Genomic DNA, 25739 nt, shown 5'->3' with positions numbered 1-25739 from the left:
ACAGAAACACCAGAGCTTGAGTTTGATGCTAAGATTAACTCGGCCACGCACCGCAGAAAACTATTGACACATTTAAGACATGAATTAAATTGTAAGTACCCAATGCTAACTACATATTCAAACTGATCTCTAATAACAAGGCATGATTGGTGGTCTTTTGGTTAAGACAACCTATTTCCAGTGCAAAGTGCTCGGGTTCACATCTCATCTAAATAACCTGTGTGTAAATTTACCCATCAGGTTTTGAACAGTACCAAGTATATAGTGCTCACAGCACCAATGCAAGGAAAAAACCTTGTTATGGGGAGAAACCTTTTCCAGATTTTTGTTTTGTTGCATATCCACTCTAATTTGCAACAGATTCACTTAAATATTTTACAACAACCATAGTATGGCCCATGGTTCTAAAATACATTAAATTGTTTTGCCCCCTGTTTTGTTACAAAGTTTGTAGATGATCTGAAAAAGACATGTTCTTACTAGTGACAGTAACGGTGAAGGAGCAGGTAGCCTGGGCACCAGAGATTGCTACAAATGTGTAGGTAACTTGAGTAGGTTGACCAATAACAAACGACTGCCCAGGCGAATGAGTCTTGGTCGGTACAACTCTTTGTCCAAAGCTGTCTGTTGCTGTAGGTTCAGTCCATTGTACAATGCTGGTACTTCCTGAGGTTGCAGAGGCTGTAATTCCTTGGATTGGGCAACCAGCAACATTTACTTGATCTGATGTTGTCCCTGGCAATAAAACAAAACAACATTTAGACATGGAATTGAAGATTACGTCACATTCATTATGAAGTGTCTTAAATTTACACATTTTTAATTTAATTTTTTTTTAAATTCTTCCTTCTCAGAAAAAAAAATTGTTTTAAAGTTCATGTCGTCAGTCAGTCCTTGTACTGTTGGCAATAAAATGTTTCAACTTCAATGTGTTTTAGGGCACTAAAGCCCCTTTCGCATGAGTGCTGATAACCAACGTCCTCGGTTACGGACGCCAACTGTCTGGCGCCATGATCGTTTGCTATTTCACTACGTTGCTTCACACAACAAATCAAAACAATATCTCTTGCTATCCGCTTGGCTACAGGTTATGTGTTACTTCACTGGTGTGCCGATAGCTCCCAATAGGCAACGAGTGATTTTCTTGTGTTGTTCCACATGTAGCCTGGGCTGTGGTGTCGTGCCACTGTTCTATTTAGAAACTGTAGTTTTTTTGTTTGTTTTTTTGCCTAAAAGTTATTAAAATAAATTTTGACTAACCATGGATCTTTCTGCCAGTATTTTTACAAACACACTTAAAGGAACACGTTGCCTTGGATCAGACAAGTTGGTCTATAAAAAGCGTTTGTAACCATTTTTTATAAAATGCATATGGTTGGAAAGACGTTTTAAAAGTAGAATACACTAATCCACACAAGTTTGCCTCGAAAGTGCGTGGTTTTCCTATTACTGTGCGAACTAACACGGTCGGCCATTTATGGGAGACAAAAATTTGACTCCCATAAATGACCGACTGTGTTAGTCGACGAGGTAAAAGGAAAACCAAGCGTGTTCGAGGCATGTTTGTGTGGATCATTGTATTCTACTTTTACAACATCTTTCTGCCCATATGCATTCTATAACAAACGGTTACAACAGCTTTTCAAAGACCAACTTGACTGATCCAAGGCAACGTGTTCCTTTAACAGTTCAATCCTAACCCAAAGTACAACAGAAAAGGGCCCCAAAAGTGACTCTGAGTTACGATGGTACGATCGAGCTGATCGGTACCAGGGGGACTGAGACAATGGTGGGAATGGTTCGTAACTACAAAATATGGAAGGAAGGTAAATATACTTCAGAACAATGCCATGAAAGAAAGGGACACCCAGGCAAATCTGCAAACATCTTACATGACATTCCGAGGCAAACGATGTGTTCCGCGCAGGCATATTGCGACAGCATAATCTGATTTCACAAAGCTATAATATACATTGCAAAACAAATTGTCAGAATTACCATAGTGATTCGTAATGTGACATCACACTTCACTTAGCAACTATGATTGATATGCAGTTAAGATCAACTACTTGATGAGTAGTTTCACATGGCCAATCATAAGGCAGTTGCCGTTCTTTGCAGAAGGTCTTGATCACGATTATATTTAGTCAGGATCTTTTGCTATTTCATAACTGTGATAGCTTTCACATGAGTGTTATTTTAACTTTTTAAACATTGTTGCAAAAAAATAGCAAAATATGTTGGACAAAAAGCTCTTGTGTGAACTGTGCTTAAGGCACATAGGCTCCACTATTCAAAATCACTTTAGATGATGTTGTGTCTGTTTTTCTTTGTGTTGTGTTTTGTTTTTGTTTTGTTTTTGGTTATTGCGCCTTGAACACCCAGCAGGGTGGATATGTGCGCATTACAAGTCTTATTATTATTATTATTATTATTTATTATTATTAAAAATCACTGATAAATTTAAGACATCTATTTAATTGTTAGTACCCAATGCTTACTACATATTCAAATTGACCTCGAATAACAAGGCATGATTGGTGGTCTTTTGGTTAAGACAACCTATTTCCAGTGCAAAGTGCTCGGGTTCACATCTCATCTAAATAACCTGTGTGTAAATTTACCCATCAGGTTTTGAACAGTACCAAGTATATAGTGCTCACAGCACCAATGCAAGGAAAAAACCTTGTTATGGGGAGAAACCTTTTCCAGATTTTTGTTTTGTTGCATATCCACTCTAATTTGCAACAGATTCACTTAAATATTTTACAACAACCATAGTATGGCCCATGGTTCTAAAATACATTAAATTGTTTTGCCCCCTGTTTTGTTACAAAGTTTGTAGATGATCTGAAAAAGACATGTTCTTACTAGTGACAGTAACGGTGAAGGAGCAGGTAGCCTGGGCACCAGAGATTGCTACAAATGTGTAGGTAACTTGAGTAGGTTGACCAATAACAAACGACTGCCCAGGCGAATGAGTCTTGGTCGGTACAACTCTTTGTCCAAAGCTGTCTGTTGCTGTAGGTTCAGTCCATTGTACAATGCTGGTACTTCCTGAGGTTGCAGAGGCTGTAATTCCTTGGATTGGGCAACCAGCAACATTTACTTGATCTGATGTTGTCCCTGGCAATAAAACAAAACAACATTTAGACATGGAATTGAAGATTACGTCACATTCATTATGAAGTGTCTTAAATTTACACATTTTTAATTTAATTTTTTTTTTAATTCTTCCTTCTCAGAAAAAAAAATTGTTTTAAAGTTCATGTCGTCAGTCAGTCCTTGTACTGTTGGCAATAAAATGTTTCAACTTCAATGTGTTTTAGGGCACTAAAGCCCCTTTCGCATGAGTGCTGATAACCAACGTCCTCGGTTACGGACGCCAACTGTCTGGCGCCATGATCGTTTGCTATTTCACTACGTTGCTTCACACAACAAATCAAAACAATATCTCTTGCTATCCGCTTGGCTACAGGTTATGTGTTACTTCACTGGTGTGCCGCACAAAACTCTTTAACTGGCTGGCGATAGCTCCCAATAGGCAACGAGTGATTTTCTTGTGTTGTTCCACATGTAGCCTGGGCTGTGGTGTCGTGCCACTGTTCTATTTAGAAACTGTAGTTTTTTTGTTTGTTTTTTTGCCTAAAAGTTATTAAAATAAATTTTGACTAACCATGGATCTTTCTGCCAGTATTTTTACAAACACACTTAAAGGAACACGTTGCCTTGGATCAGACAAGTTGGTCTATAAAAAGCGTTTGTAACCATTTTTTATAAAATGCATATGGTTGGAAAGACGTTTTAAAAGTAGAATACACTAATCCACACAAGTTTGCCTCGAAAGTGCGTGGTTTTCCTATTACTGTGCGAACTAACACGGTCGGCCATTTATGGGAGACAAAAATTTGACTCCCATAAATGACCGACTGTGTTAGTCGACGAGGTAAAAGGAAAACCAAGCGTGTTCGAGGCATGTTTGTGTGGATCATTGTATTCTACTTTTACAACATCTTTCTGCCCATATGCATTCTATAACAAACGGTTACAACAGCTTTTCAAAGACCAACTTGACTGATCCAAGGCAACGTGTTCCTTTAACAGTTCAATCCTAACCCAAAGTACAACAGAAAAGGGCCCCAAAAGTGACTCTGAGTTACGATGGTACGATCGAGCTGATCGGTACCAGGGGGACTGAGACAATGGTGGGAATGGTTCGTAACTACAAAATATGGAAGGAAGGTAAATATACTTCAGAACAATGCCATGAAAGAAAGGGACACCCAGGCAAATCTGCAAACATCTTACATGACATTCCGAGGCAAACGATGTGTTCCGCGCAGGCATATTGCGACAGCATAATCTGATTTCACAAAGCTATAATATACATTGCAAAACAAATTGTCAGAATTACCATAGTGATTCGTAATGTGACATCACACTTCACTTAGCAACTATGATTGATATGCAGTTAAGATCAACTACTTGATGAGTTGTTTCACATGGCCAATCATAAGGCAGTTGCCGTTCTTTGCAGAAGGTCTTGATCACGATTATATTTAGTCAGGATCTTTTGCTATTTCATAACTGTGATAGCTTTCACATGAGTGTTATTTTAACTTTTTAAACATTGTTGCAAAAAAATAGCAAAATATGTTGGACAAAAAGCTCTTGTGTGAACTGTGCTTAAGGCACATAGGCTCCACTATTCAAAATCACTTTAGATGATGTTGTGTCTGTTTTTCTTTGGGTTGTGTTTTGTTTTTGTTTTGTTTTTGGTTATTGCGCCTTGAACACCCAGCAGGGTGGATATGTGCGCATTACAAGTCTTATTATTATTATTATTATTATTATTATTTATTATTATTATTAAAAATCACTGATAAATTTAAGACATCTATTTAATTGTTAGTACCCAATGCTTACTACAGATTCAAACTGACCTCGAATAACAAGGCATGATTGGTGGTCTTATGGTTAAGACATATTCTCTTATACAATAATAAATAATGAGAATCTTATATAGTGCCGGTATCCGCCACAATGATGGCGCTCGCTCATGATACAAATAAACAGTTCAAAAGAAAGGAACAGAAACAAGTATGCTGAGAATCACTGTCAACATTTAATTCAAAGAGGTGAGTTTTGTGGGCAGTTTTAAAAGAAGATGTCGTATTAGTAGTCCTGATGTGGTAAGGAACACTATTCCACACGTTCCCCGCAATAACCAAGAAAGAACGTGCTCTCCATGTGTTCTTTGCAATGTGTTCTACAGGGAGACGTTGATCGGCTGATCTTAGTTCACTGCGTGAAGGATCGTATTGAGTGATGAGATCTGAGATGTAGGATGGCGCCATGTTGAGCAATGATTTGAAGACCAGGAGATTGAGTTAGAAACTATCCATTGCTCAACTGGTAACCAGTGGCTTTATGATAGGGGTGATGTGTGAGCTCTTGGGTGACCAAGTTACCAGTCTAGCAGCCATATTTTGCAGACGTTGCATTCGAAAGAGCTGTGTTTTGTTTACACCGTACATGAGGGAGTTGCACATGTCCAGCTTTGACATGACAAGGGAGTGAATGAGTAGTTCCACAGTCTGTGTGTTTATGTACTTGCGAATTAATCCAATGCTGCGAAGAGATAAACAAACTGCTTGCGAAACAGCCGAGATGTGATTATTCATTTTGAGTTCTGAATCCATGATGACACCAAGATTTTTCACCTTTCCAGATGGGCTAATGATGGCTTCACCAATCCTTAGAGTGGGGTCTGTTATTATAGACCGATGTTGTTTTGATCCTACAACCATAAACTCTGTTTTGGCTTCATTAAATTTGAGGAAGTTGCTTTTTACTGCATTGACAGAGTAGATCAACTCCTCCTCAACGATTTAGTTTAGAGCGTGGCACTTGTTTGAGTCCGTATCCTGCAGGAGTGATATCATTAACTACAACATTATCCCCATCTTTAAACCAGGTTTCAAATATAGCTACTAAATCCAACAAAGTCAACAAATTCAGGTTTTTTGTTGCGATTAGATTGTGCATTCATAGCACAAAATCTGGCTTGACATTGATCAGGAACAGAAGTCCGCTTAGTTGATCTGCAGGTGCAATTGATTTGCCACATATAAACAGTACTGATAATAGGTTGCAGGCCTTTGTTCCTCCTTTACCTAGACCCAGACCCTCAAAGATGTTACAATTCAGGAGGTTTACAGATTCTGAGCATCACGGACAATACAACACTACAGGTTGAGACAAAATGTGGACTATTTCTTTCAAGAAAGTTTGCAGGATCAACGAGATTTTGAGAAAATCCCAAAGTCAAGAAACAGCCTGAAAAATCACATGCCTTCCTTGAAAAAAATATATTACTCAACTCAAGCGTTTTGACACCTCCTATGTTACAGGGTGATCTGAAATAGAAGTGTTCTTACTAGTGACAGTAACAGTGACTTTAGAGGAATAACTTTAACATCAATGCCTTTACTAAGATCACTTATTGCTGTGGTCTAATTAACCAGACCAGGGCCCAATTTCACAGAGCTGCTAAGCACGAAAATTTGCTTAGCATGAAATTTCTTCCTTGAAAAAAAAAGGATTACCAACCAAATTTCCATTTCTTGCTTATCGCTTATTACTGGTGTTCAGCCATTGTTTGCTTATCCTGAAAACCATATGGAAATTTGTTTGGTAATCAAGGCAACAATTTCATGCTAAGCAAATTTTTGTGCTTAGCAGCTCTATGAAATTGGGCCCTGGTCTTCCCTACTGTTGATGTTGATTATATTTTAAAACATAGCTTTATCTGTGGGGATCACAAGATATGAGTAATTAGGAGTGTTAAGTGTTGTAGTTTAACAAAATAATTGACATAAACGTCATGAAAAAAAATAAAAGGCAATGAAGTAAGGGGTATTATCCTAACTACTTAGTTGTAAAACCATAGACTTGTACGTAGTCCTAAAAGAGTTCTTAACTTGCAGTATAAAGATTACAAACGAAACATCAATTCAACAAAAACATTGCAAATCTCTTAACAATTTCTCAAATTTCAGAATCAGTTTCAGTCATGTTTTCAAAGGAAATTACAAAAATTTGCTCTTGTGGAAGGTTCGCATTTATTAATATTTCCCGATTGTAAAGGGGCTTTGATGGGGTTGAAAATTTGTGAAAATAGCTATCACAATCAATCAATCAGAGGGAAATTATATAGCGCCAAAATCAACCAAAGTTGTTCAAAGGCGCTCAAGACAGTTGGATGAAATTAATTACAATACACTTGAAGGAACAGAAAACATTTGAGGAACTTCTTGAAAATGTGAATATTGTTAGCATTCTTGATGTGGTATTAAGGGAGAGTGTTCCATTAATGCTACCAAGATAATGACTTAAATTATAAACTGAACCAGGTGATACAAGGGAATGATTGCATACCTATAACATGGACCAAGAATGTACATGACGCTTGATTCCCAGTTGCATCTCGGAATGTGTAGACAACAGCTGTATAACCCACAGTGAATGAAGAGCCAGGAGTATGGGTCCTAGAGAGTGTAGGTTGTTGGCCTGAATTATCAGTAGCTGTGGGCTCTGACCAGGTAACTGTGGCTGATGACGATCCAGTTGGAGCATTCACAGTTGGACCAAATGGACAGCCAGATATAAATGGTGCTGTGGTGTCTGTTGAAATAGCTGTAACAAAAATGATCACAAAGGTACGTATAATTCTCTCTGTTTAAATCAGCATCTTGCGAAATTTATACTTATTAAGCACAAGTTAGCAAGGCATCAGTCTGGATACAGTTAACAAAAAAATCTTCCCGGCTACATCCGCTCTCCACAGAGCATAGAACAATTTAAAACTCTGCTCAAATCCCATTTGTTTTCTATTGCCTACTGTTCAGTTTAATCCTTTTGTTTGCTTATTGTTGGTGTATTTATTGTTAATTGGTTGCTTAATTTTGTTTGCCTTTTGTTTTTGTTTTTGTAAAGCGCGTTGGTATTTCTTTCAGTTATGAAATGCGCTACATAAGAGTTAGCTATTATTATTAATATAAAAGACATTGAGAGATGGCTTTATCAAAACATTCAGGTACCAGTCACAACTAATATACACAACATGGCCCAATGATCAAAAAGTCATTGTGCTAAGCAAAAACTTTGATGATCTTAAGAAGTTTATGTGCTGTGTACATGTAGCTTTCAGGGCAGTTTCAGGGTACCACTCAAAACATTGCAATCTTCAAGTACTCACATAATACAGTTACAATGAACTGACACATGGCGTAGTTTTGTGAGTTATCCTCGATGACGTATGTAACCAGAGTGGTGCCAGGGGAGAAAAACGTTCCTGGAACATGAGACTGGAAGTTGATTTGGGTGAATCCACTGTTATCCGTGGCTACGGGTGCATTCCAGAACACATTCACACCACCGCTGCCTTGGGCTGTCCGACTGATTGCAGATGGGCAACTTGAAATAATTGGCGCTTGATTATCAACTGTCAATAAAACAAATATTACAGACAATGCCATGATCAAAGTTTGTGGTGCATTACTGCATTTTATGCTAGTAAACTGCATCTCTTTGCGCCCTGCTTAGAAAAAATGCTTACAGACAATGCCATGATCAAAGTTTGTGGTGCATTACTGCATTTTATGCTAGTAAACTGCATCTCTTTGCGCCCTGCTTAGAAAAAATGCTTTTCTGATGTAGTTATACATGTAGTTCAACATTTTTTTCAACAACAGAGTAAATATTTTGAATCAATAAGACTTCTTCATATGCGCAATGGAATATATTACACCCTGGTTCATAAAGACGAATGTAACAACAAATATTTGGTGGACAGCTTTCTATCTGTTCATGTTTTGCAAATTTAAATACACCAAAGTTCAGGAAGACTACACAAACATTTTGTGAGAATTATGATTTTCATTGAAGTCATCAATGGAAATCTAATGGATTCTTGTTGGTTATTTGATAACATGTCCATATTCACACTACAAACTTCAAAATAGTAAACTTAGTTACTGGCGTGCTTTCTTTCCACATTGCTAATGGCTTGGGGCTCTTCCACTATGCCCTGTATATCGACACTGTAGCAAGTTTCAGCAGAAAAATGGCTAATTCCATTGGATGTTATTCCAACGGCTATACAAAAATAGCATACAGTAGGACTGCAGTGTAAAAGCAGTGGTAATATGTTTACTATAAGCCACTTCGGAATGTCAGTGGCGCATGTCTATTACTGCTGACAACGGATTTTGTCTATCTCCCGTAACAACACCGCTGGTATTGTCAAAAGGTTATTGGAGATAGACAAAATGCGTTGTCAGCAGTAACAGACATGCGCAGCTGGAACTCCGAAGTGGCTTATTAAGTAAGAATGTTGTGCAGTAACTCCTGTGGTCCTATGACACAGCTAGTCCCCACATATAACTTCATCAAATGTCTACACAAAGTTTTATGTTTAAGTTTACTACAAATAGTAATTGGATCATTAGAAAAGATCAAATCTAGCCCTTAAACAAAGCAGAAAGTAAGTTTCAGCAAAAACTTATAAATTCCCTAATTTGCAGAAGGGTGAGACATTTGAAGACCATTAGAATATCATGTGCTAATTAATAACAAACCTTGAGAATATCATGTGCTAATTAATAACAAACCTTGAGAATATCATGTGCTAATTAATAACAAACCTTGAGAATATCATGTGCTAATTAATAACAAACCTTGAGAATTTTCACAAGTGTTTCCAAAGTATCCAGTTTGGCAGTTACAGAAGAATGAGTTAGCGGCTGCCTGGCAGGTGCCACCATTCAAACATGGTGAACTGGAACATGAGTTAGGTACTGCAATTAAAACAAACAAAACAACAACATACATATGTACTTAACAAAAGCAAAAAATAACAATGCGAAAATAAATGTCTCTACACAGATGTTACATGCTTTCATACATAGTCTTGTTTGGGGTTTCTAATAACAGTGTTATTGATTGTATGAGAGAAAGAAAAAAAAAGACAAATTAATCCATGAAAGTAAATTTGTTACTCAAAAAATGTTTTCTTCCCCAACATTTGGGTGTCTTTTTGTCTGACACTTAAAGTAAAGAAGCTCTTGAGAATCTTAGGATGCTTCTTGACAACCGTCCAGAGCCAACAGTGGATGATTTGTACATAAAAAAACAACCAATATGCATCTGTTCAACCATCCAATCACAGCGAGGCTAGTAAGCTTGAGTCAAATAATCTTGAGTAAATTCAAATTCTATTACAGACCGCTGAACAAAAATATTATGAATTCATAAATAAGTCAACGAAGCAAACAAAAGATACAAAATAACAAAAGCAAAGATTGGTAGGGTCTCTAAATGAAACTACAGTGACTTTGACAACACCTTGGTAAGAAATATTTATTTTGAGAATTGGTATACATTTTATTTATCAGTGGGCTTGAAACAAGTTATTAAACAAACACAATCTGTGAGAAAAACACTCTGAAAACAAGATAATAATAATAATCATATTGAAGTCTTATATAGCACACGCATCTATCAAACAAAGTACATGTACTCTAGGCGCTAAATATATATAAACTTTCAGAAAGATAGGTTATTGCAGTGATGAATTCTGAGAGCCAATTATGTAGCACCTTATAGATGTGTGATTCCTGCGATAGTCCTGGGATTTCAATATGAATTGTTGGTACTTACCTTCCATTTCACAGTTGTGACCTGTCCATCCTGTGGGGCATTGACAGTAGTAATCAATGTCTTGATCAAAGTTATGGTATAAGTTGAAGCAGCCTGCTCCTCTGGTGCAAGCAGGCTTGGAACCCAACTGGCAGATGTTAAGTTGTGTAAACTCAGCTGCAAAAAAAGTGCATTAAGTAAAACCGTCAAGTTAAAATTTGAAGCTGTGCGTCCAGAAATAACAAGTAACCACAGAATGTCTGTGGTGTATAAACTGCTTACTTGCTATTAACCTGACTTCCAGGTGTTAAAGGTTAGTCACATGCTTACTTACTACATGTAAGTTACAGAACACTTGGAGGGAAACAAATTAATTTAACATTGATATCAGTGGGAGAAATTTAAGATGGCCGCACCCTAGCTAGGACCAAACTGCTTTAAGTTCAGCTGCGGTTTGTTTGATTCAAATTCTGGTGTTTGTGATCAGCAGAGTATGGGTTCCAGTCCTTGCTGTGACACCTGTGCTCTTCACTAAGACACTTATTCATGATGATTTGTCTTCGGATGGAACGTAAAGCCATTGGTCCAGTGAGTAGTTTAACGCACCTAAAAGTATCCAGTGCACTTTATTGAAAAAGAGAAGGGGTTCACCCTGGTGTGTTCCTGATTTGATTGGTAGCATATTGTGCCACAGCACTATGTAAACCATAAGATGGTAAAAGGAGTCAAACATAGTCCCACATACCTTGCAGGAGAATCTGGTATGTTAAAGTGTCTTGAGCATCACTGAGTGAAGGAAATGCGCGCTTTATAAGAAGTCACAATTCTTAGTATCATCATTATTAATTAAACGGCAGTCTGTGTTAAATAGTAGTTACATTATCTCCCTTTTAATAAGATTCATAATGTGAATTCACTCTCTTATTACCACTCCGTTGTGCACAGTTGGTGCCGGTGAAGCCATTAGCACAGATACAGGAGTAGGTCTGGCTGGTTCCGCTGACCACATTGCTATTACTGTGGTAGCTATTCAGGCATGTTGCTCCATTTCTACAGGGGAATGTTGCACATGCATTGATTTGTCCAATCAAATCTGAGGGTGTAACACAAGAAAACCAATGAATACAAAATACTTTAGCAATCAAGCAGAAAGACAAGCATTTGGTTCTATGTGACTGATTTTCCTTCAGCAAAAGTTTTTGCTGTTTGGTCTTTGGAAACACAATCCGTCACTGATATCCTATATTCAGGCATGCAACTGCAACTTCACCAAAAAAGAGAAAATTATAAAATGTCAATGATTTTGTATAGTACATGTATTTTTAAATTTTAAATGGTTAAATATAAAAAAAGAGGAAATCAGCCGAGGAGAAGTTGCATGCCTGTATATTGCATCCTGTCTTATCACTTTGCTCTAATCGACAACAGGTAAAAGGTTTACCAGAAAGATATCTGTGTCCCATGACAAATCAAATCAAGATAATGATGCATGGTTGCTTACACATCCATGATTCAACATGCACAATCTTGAAGAGCAATGATTTACCATTGTGTTTCACCAGAGCAAGTGGCCTTTATTTTTGCAGAGTTTTATCAATATTCTGATCTACATTTCCTTTGCATGCTCTTGTTTCATCCTTAGAATTGCCAATAGAAACACCTCTCACTAATGCTACTGTACCTGAAATAAATAATGAAACAAGTAGCGCATTATAGGACTTGGTCTTAAATTAGAGCCCGTGAAGACAGGTAACTACATGTAACTACCTCGTGTAGCCTCGCAATTTCTTCCAAGGCTGTTGTCTTGACAAAGACAGACGTAGTAAGTTCCATCCATCGTCAAACAATTTGCACCATTTTGACAGGGGAAGCTGTTGCAAGGATTTGGATTCACTCCCACAACTATGGAATAAAATATGGAAAGAAAAAGATAAGTCAGTGTCAAAGACTCTCGTCTGTTGAGATTTCATGATCGGGATAATAAATGTTTAGGATTTGATGCACCTGTTAGACCCTTGCAAAAAAACAACAACAAACAAGAATGGTGTGTTGAAAAACACAAATGCCCCGCTGAGATTAATCAAATATTTGAGTTATTGCTCGGACATTTCTTTTGTTCTAGCAATAATCACCTTGACATTTTTCCTGGGGGAGGGTTCAAAAACAATAGGAATCTGGGGGATCCCATGACCAATCCACACACCAAGTCAGGAGTTGCTACGCCAAGTCCCATTCTAGTTATTGCTTAGACAATATTTCTTTTGTTTTAGCCCAAAATTTAACTGAGGGGGTCTTAAAACCATAGGCTTCTGGTGGGTCCCATGACCAATCCACAAACCAAGTTTGGGGCTGATATGATAAGTCCTTCTGGAGTTATCACTCGGACAATTATTACGCATGTACATACACACAAAAGGATAAGGCAACCACTATATTGCCCTTTGGCTAGCTTCGCCGGCGGGGCATAATACTAATACTTATATTCCCCTTTGGCTAGCTTCGCCGGCGGGGCATAATACAAATACTTATATTCCCCTTTGGCTAGCTTCGCCGGCGGGGCATAATACAAATACTTTTATTCCCCTTTGGCTAGCTTCGCCGGCGGGGCATAATACAAATACTTATATTCCCCTTTGGCTAGCTTCGCCGGCGGGGCATAATACAAATACTTATATTCCCCTTTGGCTAGCTTCGCCGGCGGGGCATAACACAAATACTTATATTCCCCTTTGGCTAGCTTCGCCGGCGGGGCATAACACAAATACTTATATTCCCCTTTGGCTAGCTTCGCCGGCGGGGCATAATACAAATACTTATATTCCCCTTTGGCTAGCTTCGCCGGCGGGGCATAATACAAATACTTATATTCCCCTTTGGCTAGCTTCGCCGGCGGGGCATAATACAAATACTTATATTCCCCTTTGGCTAGCTTCGCCGGCGGGGCATAATACAAATACTTATATTCCCCTTTGGCTAGCTTCGCCGGCGGGGCATAATACTAATACTTATATTGCCCTTTGGCTAGCTTCGCCGGCGGGGCATAATACAAATACTTATATTCCCCTTTGGCTAGCTTCGCCGGCGGGGCATAATACTAATACTTTTATTCCCCTTTGGCTAGCTTCGCCGGCGGGGAATAATACAAATACTTATATTCCCCTTTGGCTAGCTTCGCCGGCGGGGCATAATACAAATACTTATATTGCCCTTTGGCTAGCTTCGCCGGCGGGGCATAATACAAATACTTATATTGCCCTTTGGCTAGCTTCGTCGGCGGGGCATAATACAAATACTTATATTCCCCTTTGGCTAGCTTCGCCGGCGGGGCATAATACAAATACTTATATTCCCTTTGGCTAGCTTCGCCGGCGGGGCATAATACAAATACTTATATTCCCCTTTGGCTAGCTTCGCCGGCGGGGCATAATACAAATACTTATATTCCCCTTTGGCTAGCTTCGCCGGCGGGGCATAATACAAATACTTATATTCCCCTTTGGCTAGCTTCGCCGGCGGGGCATAATACTAATACTTTTATTCCCCTTTGGCTAGCTTCGCCGGCGGGGCATAATACAAATACTTATATTCCCCTTTGGCTAGCTTCGCCGGCGGGGCATAATACTAATACTTTTATTCCCCTTTGGCTAGCTTCGCCGGCGGGGCATAATACAAATACTTATATTCCCCTTTGGCTAGCTTCGCCGGCGGGGCATAATACAAATACTTATATTCCCCTTTGGCTAGCTTCGCCGGCGGGGCATAATACAAATACTTATATTGCCCTTTGGCTAGCTACGCCGGCGGGGCATAACACAAATACTTATATTCCCCTTTGGCTAGCTCCGCCGGCGGGGCATAATACAAATACTTATATTGCCCTTTGGCTAGCTTCGCCGGCGGGGCATAATACTAATACTTTTATTCCCCTTTGGCTAGCTTCGCCGGCGGGGCATAATACTAATACTTATATTGCCCTTTGGCTAGCTTCGCCGGCGGGGCATAATACTAATACTTTTATTCCCCTTTGGCTAGCTTCGCCGGCGGGGCATAATACTAATACTTATATTGCCCTTTGGCTAGCTTCGCCGGCGGGGCATAATACTAATACTTTTATTCCCCTTTGGCTAGCTTCGCCGGCGGGGCATAATACAAATACTTATATTCCCCTTTAGCTAGCTTCGCCGGCGGGGCATAATACAAATACTTATATTCCCCTTTGGCTAGCTTCGCCGGCGGGGCATAATACTAATACTTTTATTCCCCTTTGGCTAGCTTCGCCGGCGGGGCATAATACAAATACTTATATTGCCCTTTGGCTAGCTTCGCCGGCGGGGCATAATACAAATACTTATATTCCCCTTTGGCTAGCTTCGCCGGCGGGGCATAATACTAATACTTATATTCCCCTTTGGCTAGCTTCGCCGGCGGGGCATAATACAAATACTTATATTCCCCTTTGGCTAGCTTCGCCGGCGGGGCATAATACAAATACTTATATTCCCCTTTGGCTAGCTTCGCCGGCGGGGCATAATACTAATACTTATATTCCCCTTTGGCTAGCTTCGCCGGCGGGGCATAATACAAATACTTATATTCCCTTTGGCTAGCTTCGCCGGCGGGGCATAATACAAATACTTATATTCCCCTTTGGCTAGCTTCGCCGGCGGGGCATAATACTAATACTTTTATTCCCCTTTGGCTAGCTTCGCCGGCGGGGCATAATACAAATACTTATATTCCCCTTTGGCTAGCTTCGCCGGCGGGGCATAATACAAATACTTATATTCCGCTTTGGCTAGCTTCGCCGGCGGGGCATAATACTAATACTTATATTCCCCTTTGGCTAGCTTCGCCGGCGGGGCATAATACAAATACTTATATTCCCTTTGGCTAGCTTCGCCGGCGGGGCATAATACTAATACTTTTATTCCCCTTTGGCTAGCTTCGCCGGCGGGGCATAATACAAATACTTATATTCCCTTTGGCTAGCTTCGCCGGCGGGGCATAATACAAATACTTATATTCCCCTTTGGCTAGCTTCGCCGGCGGGGCATAATACTAATACTTTTATTCCCCTTTGGCTAGCTTCGCCGGCGGGGCATAATACAAATACTTATATTCCCCTTTGGCTAGCTTCGCCGGCGGGGCATAATACAAATACTTATATTCCCCTTTGGCTAGCTTCGCCGGCGGGGCATAATACTAATACTTATATTCCCCTTTGGCTAGCTTCGCCGGCGGGGCATAATACAAATACTTATATTCCCTTTGGCTAGCTTCGCCGGCGGGGCATAATACAAATACTTATATTCCCCTTTGGCTAGCTTCGCCGGCGGGGCATAATACAAATACTTATATTCCCCTTTGGCTAGCTTCGCCGGCGGGGCATAATACAAATACTTATATTGCCCTTTGGCTAGCTTCGCCAGCGGGGCATAATACAAATACTTATATTCCCCTTTGGCTAGCTTCGCCGGCGGGGCATAATACAAATACTTATATTCCCCTTTGGCTAGCTTCGCCGGCGGGGCATAATACAAATACTTTTATTCCCCTTTGGCTAGCTTCGCCGGCGGGGCATAATACAAATACTTATATTCCCTTTGGCTAGCTTCGCCGGCGGGGCATAATACAAATACTTATATTGCCCTTTGGCTAGCTTCGCCGGCGGGGCATAACACAAATACTTATATTCCCCTTTGGCTAGCTTCGCCGGCGGGGCATAATACAAATACTTATATTCCCCTTTGGCTAGCTTCGCCGGCGGGGCATAATACAAATACTTATATTCCCCTTTGGCTAGCTTCGCCGGCGGGGCATAATACAAATACTTATATTGCCCTTTGGCTAGCTTCGCCGGCGGGGCATAACACAAATACTTATATTCCCCTTTGGCTAGCTTCGCCGGCGGGGCATAATACTAATACTTTTATTCCCCTTTGGCTAGCTTCGCCGGCGGGGCATAATACAAATACTTATATTCCCCTTTGGCTAGCTTCGCCGGCGGGGCATAATACAAATACTTATATTCCCCTTTGGCTAGCTTCGCCGGCTGGGCATAATACAAATACTTATATTCCCTTTTGGCTAGCTTCGCCGGCTGGGCATAATACAAATACTTATATTCCCCTTTGGCTAGCTTCGCCGGCGGGGAATAATACTAATACTTATATTCCCCTTTGGCTAGCTTCGCCGGCGGGGCATAATACTAATACTTATATTCCCCTTTGGCTAGCTTCGCCGGCGGGGCATAATACTAATACTTTTATTCCCCTTTGGCTAGCTTCGCCGGCGGGGCATAATACTAATACTTATATTCCCCTTTGGCTAGCTTCGCCGGCGGGGCATAATACAAATACTTTTATTCCCCTTTGGCTAGCTTCGCCGGCGGGGCATAATACTAATACTTATATTCCCCTTTGGCTAGCTTCGCCGGCGGGGCATAATACAAATACTTATATTCCCCTTTGGCTAGCTTCGCCGGCGGGGCATAATACAAATACTTATATTCCCCTTTGGCTAGCTTCGCCGGCGGGGCATAATACAAATACTTATATTCCCTTTGGCTAGCTTCGCCGGCGGGGCATAATACAAATACTTATATTCCCCTTTGGCTAGCTTCGCCGGCGGGGCATAATACAAATACTTATATTCCCCTTTGGCTAGCTTCGCCGGCGGGGCATAATACAAATACTTATATTCCCCTTTGGCTAGCTTCGCCGGCGGGGCATAATACAAATACTTATATTCCCCTTTGGCTAGCTTCGCCGGCGGGGCATAACACAAATACTTATATTCCCCTTTGGCTAGCTTCGCCGGCGGGGCATAATACAAATACTTATATTCCCCTTTGGCTAGCTTCGCCGGCGGGGCATAATACAAATACTTTTATTCCCCTTTGGCTAGCTTCGCCGGCGGGGCATAATACTAATACTTATATTGCCCTTTGGCTAGCTTCGCCGGCGGGGCATAATACAAATACTTATATTCCCCTTTGGCTAGCTTCGCCGGCGGGGCATAATACAAATACTTATATTCACCTTTGGCTAGCTTCGCCGGCGGGGCATAATACTAATACTTTTATTCCCCTTTAGCTAGCTTCGCCAGCGGGGCATAATACAAATACTTATATTCCCCTTTGGCTAGCTTCGCCGGCGGGGCATAATACAAATACTTATATTCCCCTTTGGCTAGCTTCGCCGGCGGGGCATAATACTAATACTTTTATTCCCCTTTGGCTAGCTTCGCCGGCGGGGCATAACACAAATACTTATATTCCCCTTTGGCTAGCTTCGCCGGCGGGGCATAATACAAATACTTATATTCCCCTTTGGCTAGCTTCGCCGGCGGGGCATAACACAAATACTTATATTCCCCTTTGGCTAGCTTCGCCGGCGGGGCATAATACAAATACTTATATTCCCCTTTGGCTAGCTTCGCCGGCGGGGCATAATACAAATACTTTTATTCCCCTTTGGCTAGCTTCGCCGGCGGGGCATAATACTAATACTTATATTGCCCTTTGGCTAGCTTCGCCGGCGGGGCATAATACAAATACTTATATTCCCCTTTGGCTAGCTTCGCCGGCGGGGCATAATACAAATACTTATATTCCCCTTTGGCTAGCTTCGCCGGCGGGGCATAATACAAATACTTATATTCCCCTTTGGCTAGCTTCGCCGGCGGGGCATAATACTAATACTTTTATTCCCCTTTAGCTAGCTTCGCCAGCGGGGCATAATACAAATACTTATATTCCCCTTTGGCTAGCTTCGCCGGCGGGGCATAATACAAATACTTATATTCCCCTTTGGCTAGCTTCGCCGGCGGGGCATAATACTAATACTTTTATTCCCCTTTGGCTAGCTTCGCCGGCGGGGCATAATACAAATACTTATATTCCCCTTTGGCTAGCTTCGCCAGCGGGGCATAATACAAATACTTATATTCCCCTTTGGCTAGCTTCGCCGGCGGGGCATAATACAAATACTTTTATTCCCCTTTGGCTAGCTTCGCCGGCGGGGCATAATACTAATACTTATATTCCCCTTTGGCTAGCTTCGCCGGCGGGGCATAATACAAATACTTATATTCCCCTTTGGCTAGCTTCGCCGGCGGGGCATAATACTAATACTTTTATTCCCCTTTGGCTAGCTTCGCCGGCGGGGCATAATACAAATACTTATATTCCCTTTGGCTAGCTTCGCCGGCGGGGCATAATACAAATACTTATATTCCCCTTTGGCTAGCTTCGCCGGCGGGGCATAATACAAATACTTTTATTCCCCTTTGGCTAGCTTCGCCGGCGGGGCATAATACTAATACTTATATTGCCCTTTGGCTAGCTTCGCCGGCGGGGCATAATACAAATACTTATATTCCCCTTTGGCTAGCTTCGCCGGCGGGGCATAATACTAATACTTATATTGCCCTTTGGCTAGCTTCGCCGGCGGGGCATAATACAAATACTTATATTCCCCTTTGGCTAGCTTCGCCGGCGGGGCATAACACAAATACTTATATTCCCCTTTGGCTAGCTTCGCCGGCGGGGCATAATACAAATACTTATATTCCCTTTGGCTAGCTTCGCCGGCGGGGCATAATACAAATACTTTTATTCCCCTTTGGCTAGCTTCGCCGGCGGGGCATAATACTAATACTTTTATTCCCCTTTGGCTAGCTTCGCCGGCGGGGCATAATACAAATACTTATATTCCCCTTTGGCTAGCTTCGCCGGCGGGGCATAATACAAATACTTATATTCCCCTTTGGCTAGCTTCGCCGGCGGGGCATAATACTAATACTTTTATTCCCCTTTGGCTAGCTTTGTCGGCGGGGCATAATACAAATACTTATATTCACAAGTTCATATTATTTCTTTCTGTAGCTTGGCCATCAAACAAAAAGGGTGACTTACAGAGGGGCGAGTTTGTATATGAAGGGGCGACTTTGCTAGGGCGCGACTTTGTTAGGTGGCGACTTTGCTAGGCATGTTGCTTGGCATCCCTTTCCACTTCATCACCGAGCCTGGAATTCCATCATGCCAATTAATTAGCAGAGAGTGAGGGTTCAAGAGTTGTGACACTTGTGTCCCTGAGCAAGACACTTATTAACCATAAGCTTCTCTCCACCCAGGGTTAAATGGGAAGCTGTGAGGCAGTGATGATTCTTGTGATGGATTCAGCCGAGTACCGCATATTTGTTGCACAAAGCTGAATACCAGGGAGCTGAGATGTTTTAAGGAATGATTTAAGGCCCAGTGACCGGGGTAATACTGTTTGGAAGGGCTCTGAAACGCCCTTTGGGTGTAAAAAGCGCTGTATAAAAACTGAATAGTATTGTTATTACAGCTTCCTGGTGGCTCCTTCCTTGTTAGAGTATTGTGTGATTGATTATCAATGTCTTACCATTCCTACAGTTGACTCCAGCATATCCAGTGGCGCAACCACATTCATGTGTAGTGCACATTCCTTGGACCACTGTACAGGTTCCTCCATTTAAACAGGGATTGGTTACACAAGGTGAACTTATTGCTGTGTAAATAAACAATTGTATATGATTAGCTGTGTCTGCACTACAAAAAGTTCTCAATGCAATATATAAATAGAAAGACAAATTGTTAATGTGGAAATAGCAAGACAAGTTCCCAATGTCCAAAATAGCAAGAAAAGTGTAAACATCTTTGGCAACAGGTACAGTTGTTTCATTCTAAGTGGCTGAGATTCGAAGAATCATAGGTGCTTATTCATCTTATTCATCTAAAGCCATTTGAATAGACTTCAACACAACCACCATGAAACAATTATGACATTTCACATTATGAGCGAACATGAAAGAAAATGTTGGAATTTGTCTAAAAGGAAGGCCTTTATTCAAGCCATTTGGTACTTTTTTATTGCGTGGGCTTGAGTGCAGTGTGAAGCCTGATTCATACTTCCTGAGTGCAGTGTGAAGCCTGATTCATACTTCCTGCAAATGCAAAATTTATCTTGATCTTAAAAGCTAAAGTACTGTTTCCGCCGCGAATGTTTCGCAGGAGTCAACCACATCTCAACCGATCCGAATTAGTCATTGCAAATTTGTGATGTCAAAATTCCTACCACATTTGCATCCGTTTTGGTCAAAAAATGTAAGGTATGGGACTATAGGACCATTTGTATTTATTCAGACGTTAAAGTTTTGCAACTGAAATCAATGAATTTATGCTAGTAAATAATATTGTTAATAAATGGCTGACAATGACCTATTTGACAGCTATAGCCGGTGAAGCATCCTCTGCATTGGCATGTGTAGGAGAAACATGATGCTGAAGTACTGGACGTCAGGGGAGTACAACCTCCATTATTACCACAAGGATTGGGCTGGCATGGATTACGTGCTGTAAGTGCAACATACAAGACAATACAAAGGTTACAAAAGAATGGGGTAAAATCGTCATTACATTTAAAAAAAATTCATAACTGACAGCTTTGTAACTTTAATCTTTATACAAAACTCATGATCACGTAATCATTTCCACAAACTTAATGTAAAAAATTGTTATTACAATTAATGTCCCATGTGCTTAACAAACTTGTATATTAAAGAAGTTTTAAAACAAAAGTTGTCGCAACCTTTTGGCTAAAACTAAACTTTCTTTGTAAATTGCTTTGGGTTTCCATGGAGTACTTTCACTTCCATAAACAGACACAAAGCTCCCTTTGTGTGTGCACATGCTTAGTATTGCGCACTCCTGGCAAGAACTGTTGAAATAGTCCGTCCAAAAGTCTAATTATAAATTTGTAATTCATGAGTCACATAAATTTTGGAGGTGCTAAGATGATGACTGAGATAAATGTGAGTTAACATACGTTGATTGCAGAACTCCCCAATGAAGCATGGTGGACATTCACACCTGTACTCATTACATGAGACACCAGTGTTGGTTGTTAATGGGTTACATACTGCACCATTCTGGCATTGATGGTTCGAACATGGGTTGATACCTTCAAAATACAATAGCAAAATAAGAAGAGCAGTATGTAAAACAAAAACAATAAATTAAAGTAATTAGATTGCAACACAGTGTAGTCAGTTATTTTTGCAAACACAGCACCCAGCGTCTTACCAATCAAAGCCTACTTACGTATTTCACAGAATTGTCCATCATAACACGGTGGACAGTTGCAAATATACTGTAGACAGTTGTTACTATTGACTGTGCAGCCAGCTCCATTGTTACATTGATGATTTGCACAGCTATCAACACCTAAACAGAAGGGACAAAATACAATAGTGTCAAGACCGCCTCACAGTACAGAGCCAATTTATGTTCACATTTGACGCTAATTTCCTCCCCCAAAAAAAATCAAAAATAAAATAAAAATAAAATAAAAACAAACAAGCACTTCTAAGTATCACCACAACGTAATCTCGCCCACCCTATCTCTTGAGGAGGGTAGCCATTTCCTTAGAAAAAGCTATCCCCTGGCTGGGAAAGTTACAAGGGCTTGCAATTCAAATGGGAAAGGGTCTACTAAATTGTATTTGGAAATTCAAAGTAAGGTGACATGCTGTCATTCCCTCATTATATGAATTCTTTTCACGAGTATGAAATGATTAGATGCTTAGCACTATTCCATCTTCTCCAACTGTGCTACAACCTCGGCATCTTTACAAATACATTGGATCCTATATTGCAGACAGCGAAAACTACTTCCAGTCAAGGAAAGGTTAAGCATTGACTGCCTGTTATAAGTAACACATCACATGAACCACCAAATTAACTTTCCTCAGAGCTAGTGTGGAACGAATCATCTCTTTATAAAGCTAAAACATGGACAATGAAAAAGGAGCTTAAAGAAAGATTGGATGGCACCCGCAACAGACCCCTAATACAAGTGCAAAACATCTCCTGGTGAAGGCAAACATCTATTGCAATATTGAACGAATCTCAATCACTGTTGCAAAAAGAAAAGCCCATTTTGTAGGCCATTGCTTCTGTGCCAGGGACCAGATGATTTTAGATCTAATCACCTGAAGCAGGCTGACTAAAGACTCCCATCCCAGTCTCAACAGTGGAAGAGCAATGACTTAAATTGATAATAATACCAGAGCCACACAACTAGATTGAAATGACCTAGCTGGCCTGACGACTGAGAGAGAAGCCTGGAGAAAGATGATGGGTTTTTACCTTCAGTGCAGAATCTACCAGTGAAGCATGATGTACATTGACATACATATTCTGTGCAGGATCCAGGGGTTGGTATACAATTGCCACCATTACCACATGTACTTGTTGCACATGCATTACCAACTAAGAACAGACAAAAAAGGCTTATTAAAGCTTAAGGTTGTGCATCTACTTATATTTTCCTAGACTGTTAAACAACTTCTTTTTAACCATTTACATGTAGCAACCTTTAGGACCTATGGTGCAGGGTACCCATGATGGTTGGTGCCAGATCTCTTTTTTTCTGTGTGTACTTTGAGCCAACATGTAAAAGGAACAGATGTCAACACAATTTCAAATATTAAAAGAGAACAAACTTTGTCTAGTCTGGATGGTTCCAAAACCACAGTGCGGGTTCCTTTCTTTGCCCTCATCAGCTGATGTAGTGGTTTTGGTAGGATGCAAAATATAGAATAAATTAAAGGGGATTCAAATAAACACATTCGACCAATCAAAATGAAAGTAAACCACTAACCCTGGATAGTGTTTGGGGATGATATTTTATACAAAACTCTTGATACAGTCGGCTTCGTTTAAACGTTAATGAAATTTGGAAACAGATTTTCATGGTGTTTGGTTATGGTTGTTGGAAGTCCCAACCCTGTGAGAGAAAACTTTCCCCTTTATCTTCCAAGTTGCTTTAAATGAAACTTGAACCCTAATATGCTAAATAATCTTGCTGTATTGAAGTCTTTACATAAACAGTACAGCACAATTTGAAGAAAAAAAAACACTCAAAAACACAAAACTACAATGTTTGATTTGCACAAACAAATGTTGCTTCTCTGAAAGAGATATAAATTACAAAAACCCAGACCCCCTCCCCCTTAAAAAAAAAAACCAAAACAATAATAACATCATACAACATCAAGAAATATACACATCAGAACTTTAAACATATCATTGCATATTGGTCAAGTTTGTTTTTAAAATACTCACCAATTTGACATCTTGGTCCCGAGTAGCATGATGTGCAAAGACAACGAATAGTACTCAAGGTGTCTGCCACACATACTCCACCATTCTGGCACTGCTGGGTATCACAGGGGTTCACTACAAGCACAAGAAAAAAAAACACAAACATGTACATATGTAGCTGTCATTTATGTTGGGAATCTCTATAATGTAAGGGCAGGGGTAAAAGAGTTCACAATGCATGTTGAATAGTTTTTCCTTTACCTTCCGTTATAGATATTGTAAATGTGCAGTCCATACTGTTTCCTGCTGCATCTCTGAATGTGTATGTGACACTAGTTCTGACTGTAGTAGGAAAGGCGTCACCAGAGTTATGATTGCTTGACACTACCGGTGTGTTACCAGAGTTATCATTGGCAGTCGGTTCTGTCCAGGTTACAACAGTTGGGCCTGAACCTCTCAATGTAGTCATTGTGATGTCTGCAGGACAGTAAGTAATTTCTGGAGGGGTATGATCCACTGAAAAGAAACAAGATAAAGATAAGCAACATGACCTAAAGGTCTTTACTTGGTTCCAGCTACCTGGGCGTTTTGGTAATTTTGACCAGAAAACAGGTTTCTGACCTAAAATTCTCTGACTGAAACAATTCAGAGAGCTACAGAAACAATGGTCGACAACCAGAAACAGCTAAATGATGTAGTTACATTTCTTGAAAAATCATGTTCTTAACATACATGTACAAATTAAGATGGCTTTACAATGACCTCTATAAGGGGGGGGGGGCAAACTGTACAGGGTGCACTGTATTTTGGATGCGAATGAACACAACAATGACATTGCTTAGAGATTTAACAACTTAAAGGGTTTATGAATTACACATTTTCAAGACATTCACCCCATTAGCAAAAACACAACATGCACAGCAGTACAAAGGTCTGACTGGAAGGAATGAAATAAGATGACATTAACTGTCAATTCTCTCCGAACAAATATGTGTTTTAGTTTGAATAATTGTCATGAATCATTGGTTTACGATTCTTGTGTGAAAAGGGCTTTAGTGACCATCGGTGAATGATAGAAAAAACAGCTTGTAATTTCCCTGCCAGCTACACACAGAAGATTGGAATAAATCCATTGAGTATGTTATAAAAAAATCTTACCATTTGCTACAATGACATTAAAGCTACAAGTATTATCATTGCCAGCAGCATCAGTGAATGTGTAGATAACATTAGAACTGCCAACAGAGAAACTGGATCCAGATTGGTGTGTAGTCTGCATGTTTGGTGTCTGACCAGAGTTATCTGAGGCAGTAGGCTGATTCCATGTCACAATCACACTTGTAACTCCAGTTGGTATTTCTCGGTTTATGTTTGGTGGACAAAATTGAATCACTGGTCGCACTGTGTCAACTGCAAACAATAAAACCAAACACAGATTGAATTAGAGCTCGAGTATTTGTCACCTGACAAACACAAGGTGTTAAACAGCTGCTTAAGCGGAATGTTTTTAACAGAAATGCTATTTTACCTTGTTTATAATGCATTTGTTCATTATTTAAATGTAATTTTGATATGTATACACTTCTGAATCTTGTCAAAAAAAGCGCTGGATAAGGGTTATCGATATGATTGTTTTCTTATACAATTAAAATATATTTATAGTCATGTGACTCGATTTCCCTATTGATTGAAAACATTTTAAATGAAATTCAGCAAAGTTCACAACTTTGAATCAGGTCTTCGAGGAATGCACAAGCATACAGTTTCACAAAACAAGAATGTGTTTATATTATTGATAAGGGAAGAATAAGGATATGGTTTATTACAGCAACATTGTATGAACGAGCACTTTTACCCATCCAAGTCAATAAAACACAAGTAATGGTGACGTCGGAGCCCATGGTACCAT

The 25739-nt window shown here is 40.2% G+C and overlaps 1 protein-coding gene across 1 annotated transcript in view; it reads right to left on the bottom strand.

The window, feature by feature from the left end:
- The window catches only part of LOC117288916 (serine-rich adhesin for platelets-like), a 97387-nt gene that overhangs the window by 8987 nt on the left and 62661 nt on the right, over window positions 1–25739 (bottom strand). Inside the window, exons 24-39 of the mRNA XM_033769789.1 lie at window positions 24989–25240; window positions 24092–24346; window positions 23852–23965; window positions 22874–22996; window positions 21827–21949; window positions 21552–21686; window positions 20945–21079; window positions 20109–20234; window positions 12469–12603; window positions 11630–11794; window positions 10723–10878; window positions 9741–9860; window positions 8261–8506; window positions 7441–7698; window positions 2872–3126; window positions 481–735 (exon numbers count right to left, since the gene is read on the bottom strand). Coding sequence (XP_033625680.1) covers window positions 481–735; window positions 2872–3126; window positions 7441–7698; window positions 8261–8506; window positions 9741–9860; window positions 10723–10878; window positions 11630–11794; window positions 12469–12603; window positions 20109–20234; window positions 20945–21079; window positions 21552–21686; window positions 21827–21949; window positions 22874–22996; window positions 23852–23965; window positions 24092–24346; window positions 24989–25240 — 2853 coding nt within the window. The remainder of the gene's footprint in view (window positions 1–480; window positions 736–2871; window positions 3127–7440; window positions 7699–8260; window positions 8507–9740; window positions 9861–10722; window positions 10879–11629; window positions 11795–12468; window positions 12604–20108; window positions 20235–20944; window positions 21080–21551; window positions 21687–21826; window positions 21950–22873; window positions 22997–23851; window positions 23966–24091; window positions 24347–24988; window positions 25241–25739) is intronic.

This window comes from Asterias rubens, chromosome 4 (assembly GCF_902459465.1).
Source record: "Asterias rubens chromosome 4, eAstRub1.3, whole genome shotgun sequence".
Taxonomy (NCBI): domain Eukaryota; kingdom Metazoa; phylum Echinodermata; class Asteroidea; order Forcipulatida; family Asteriidae; genus Asterias; species Asterias rubens.
This window is presented reverse-complemented; position numbering and strand designations above follow the sequence as displayed.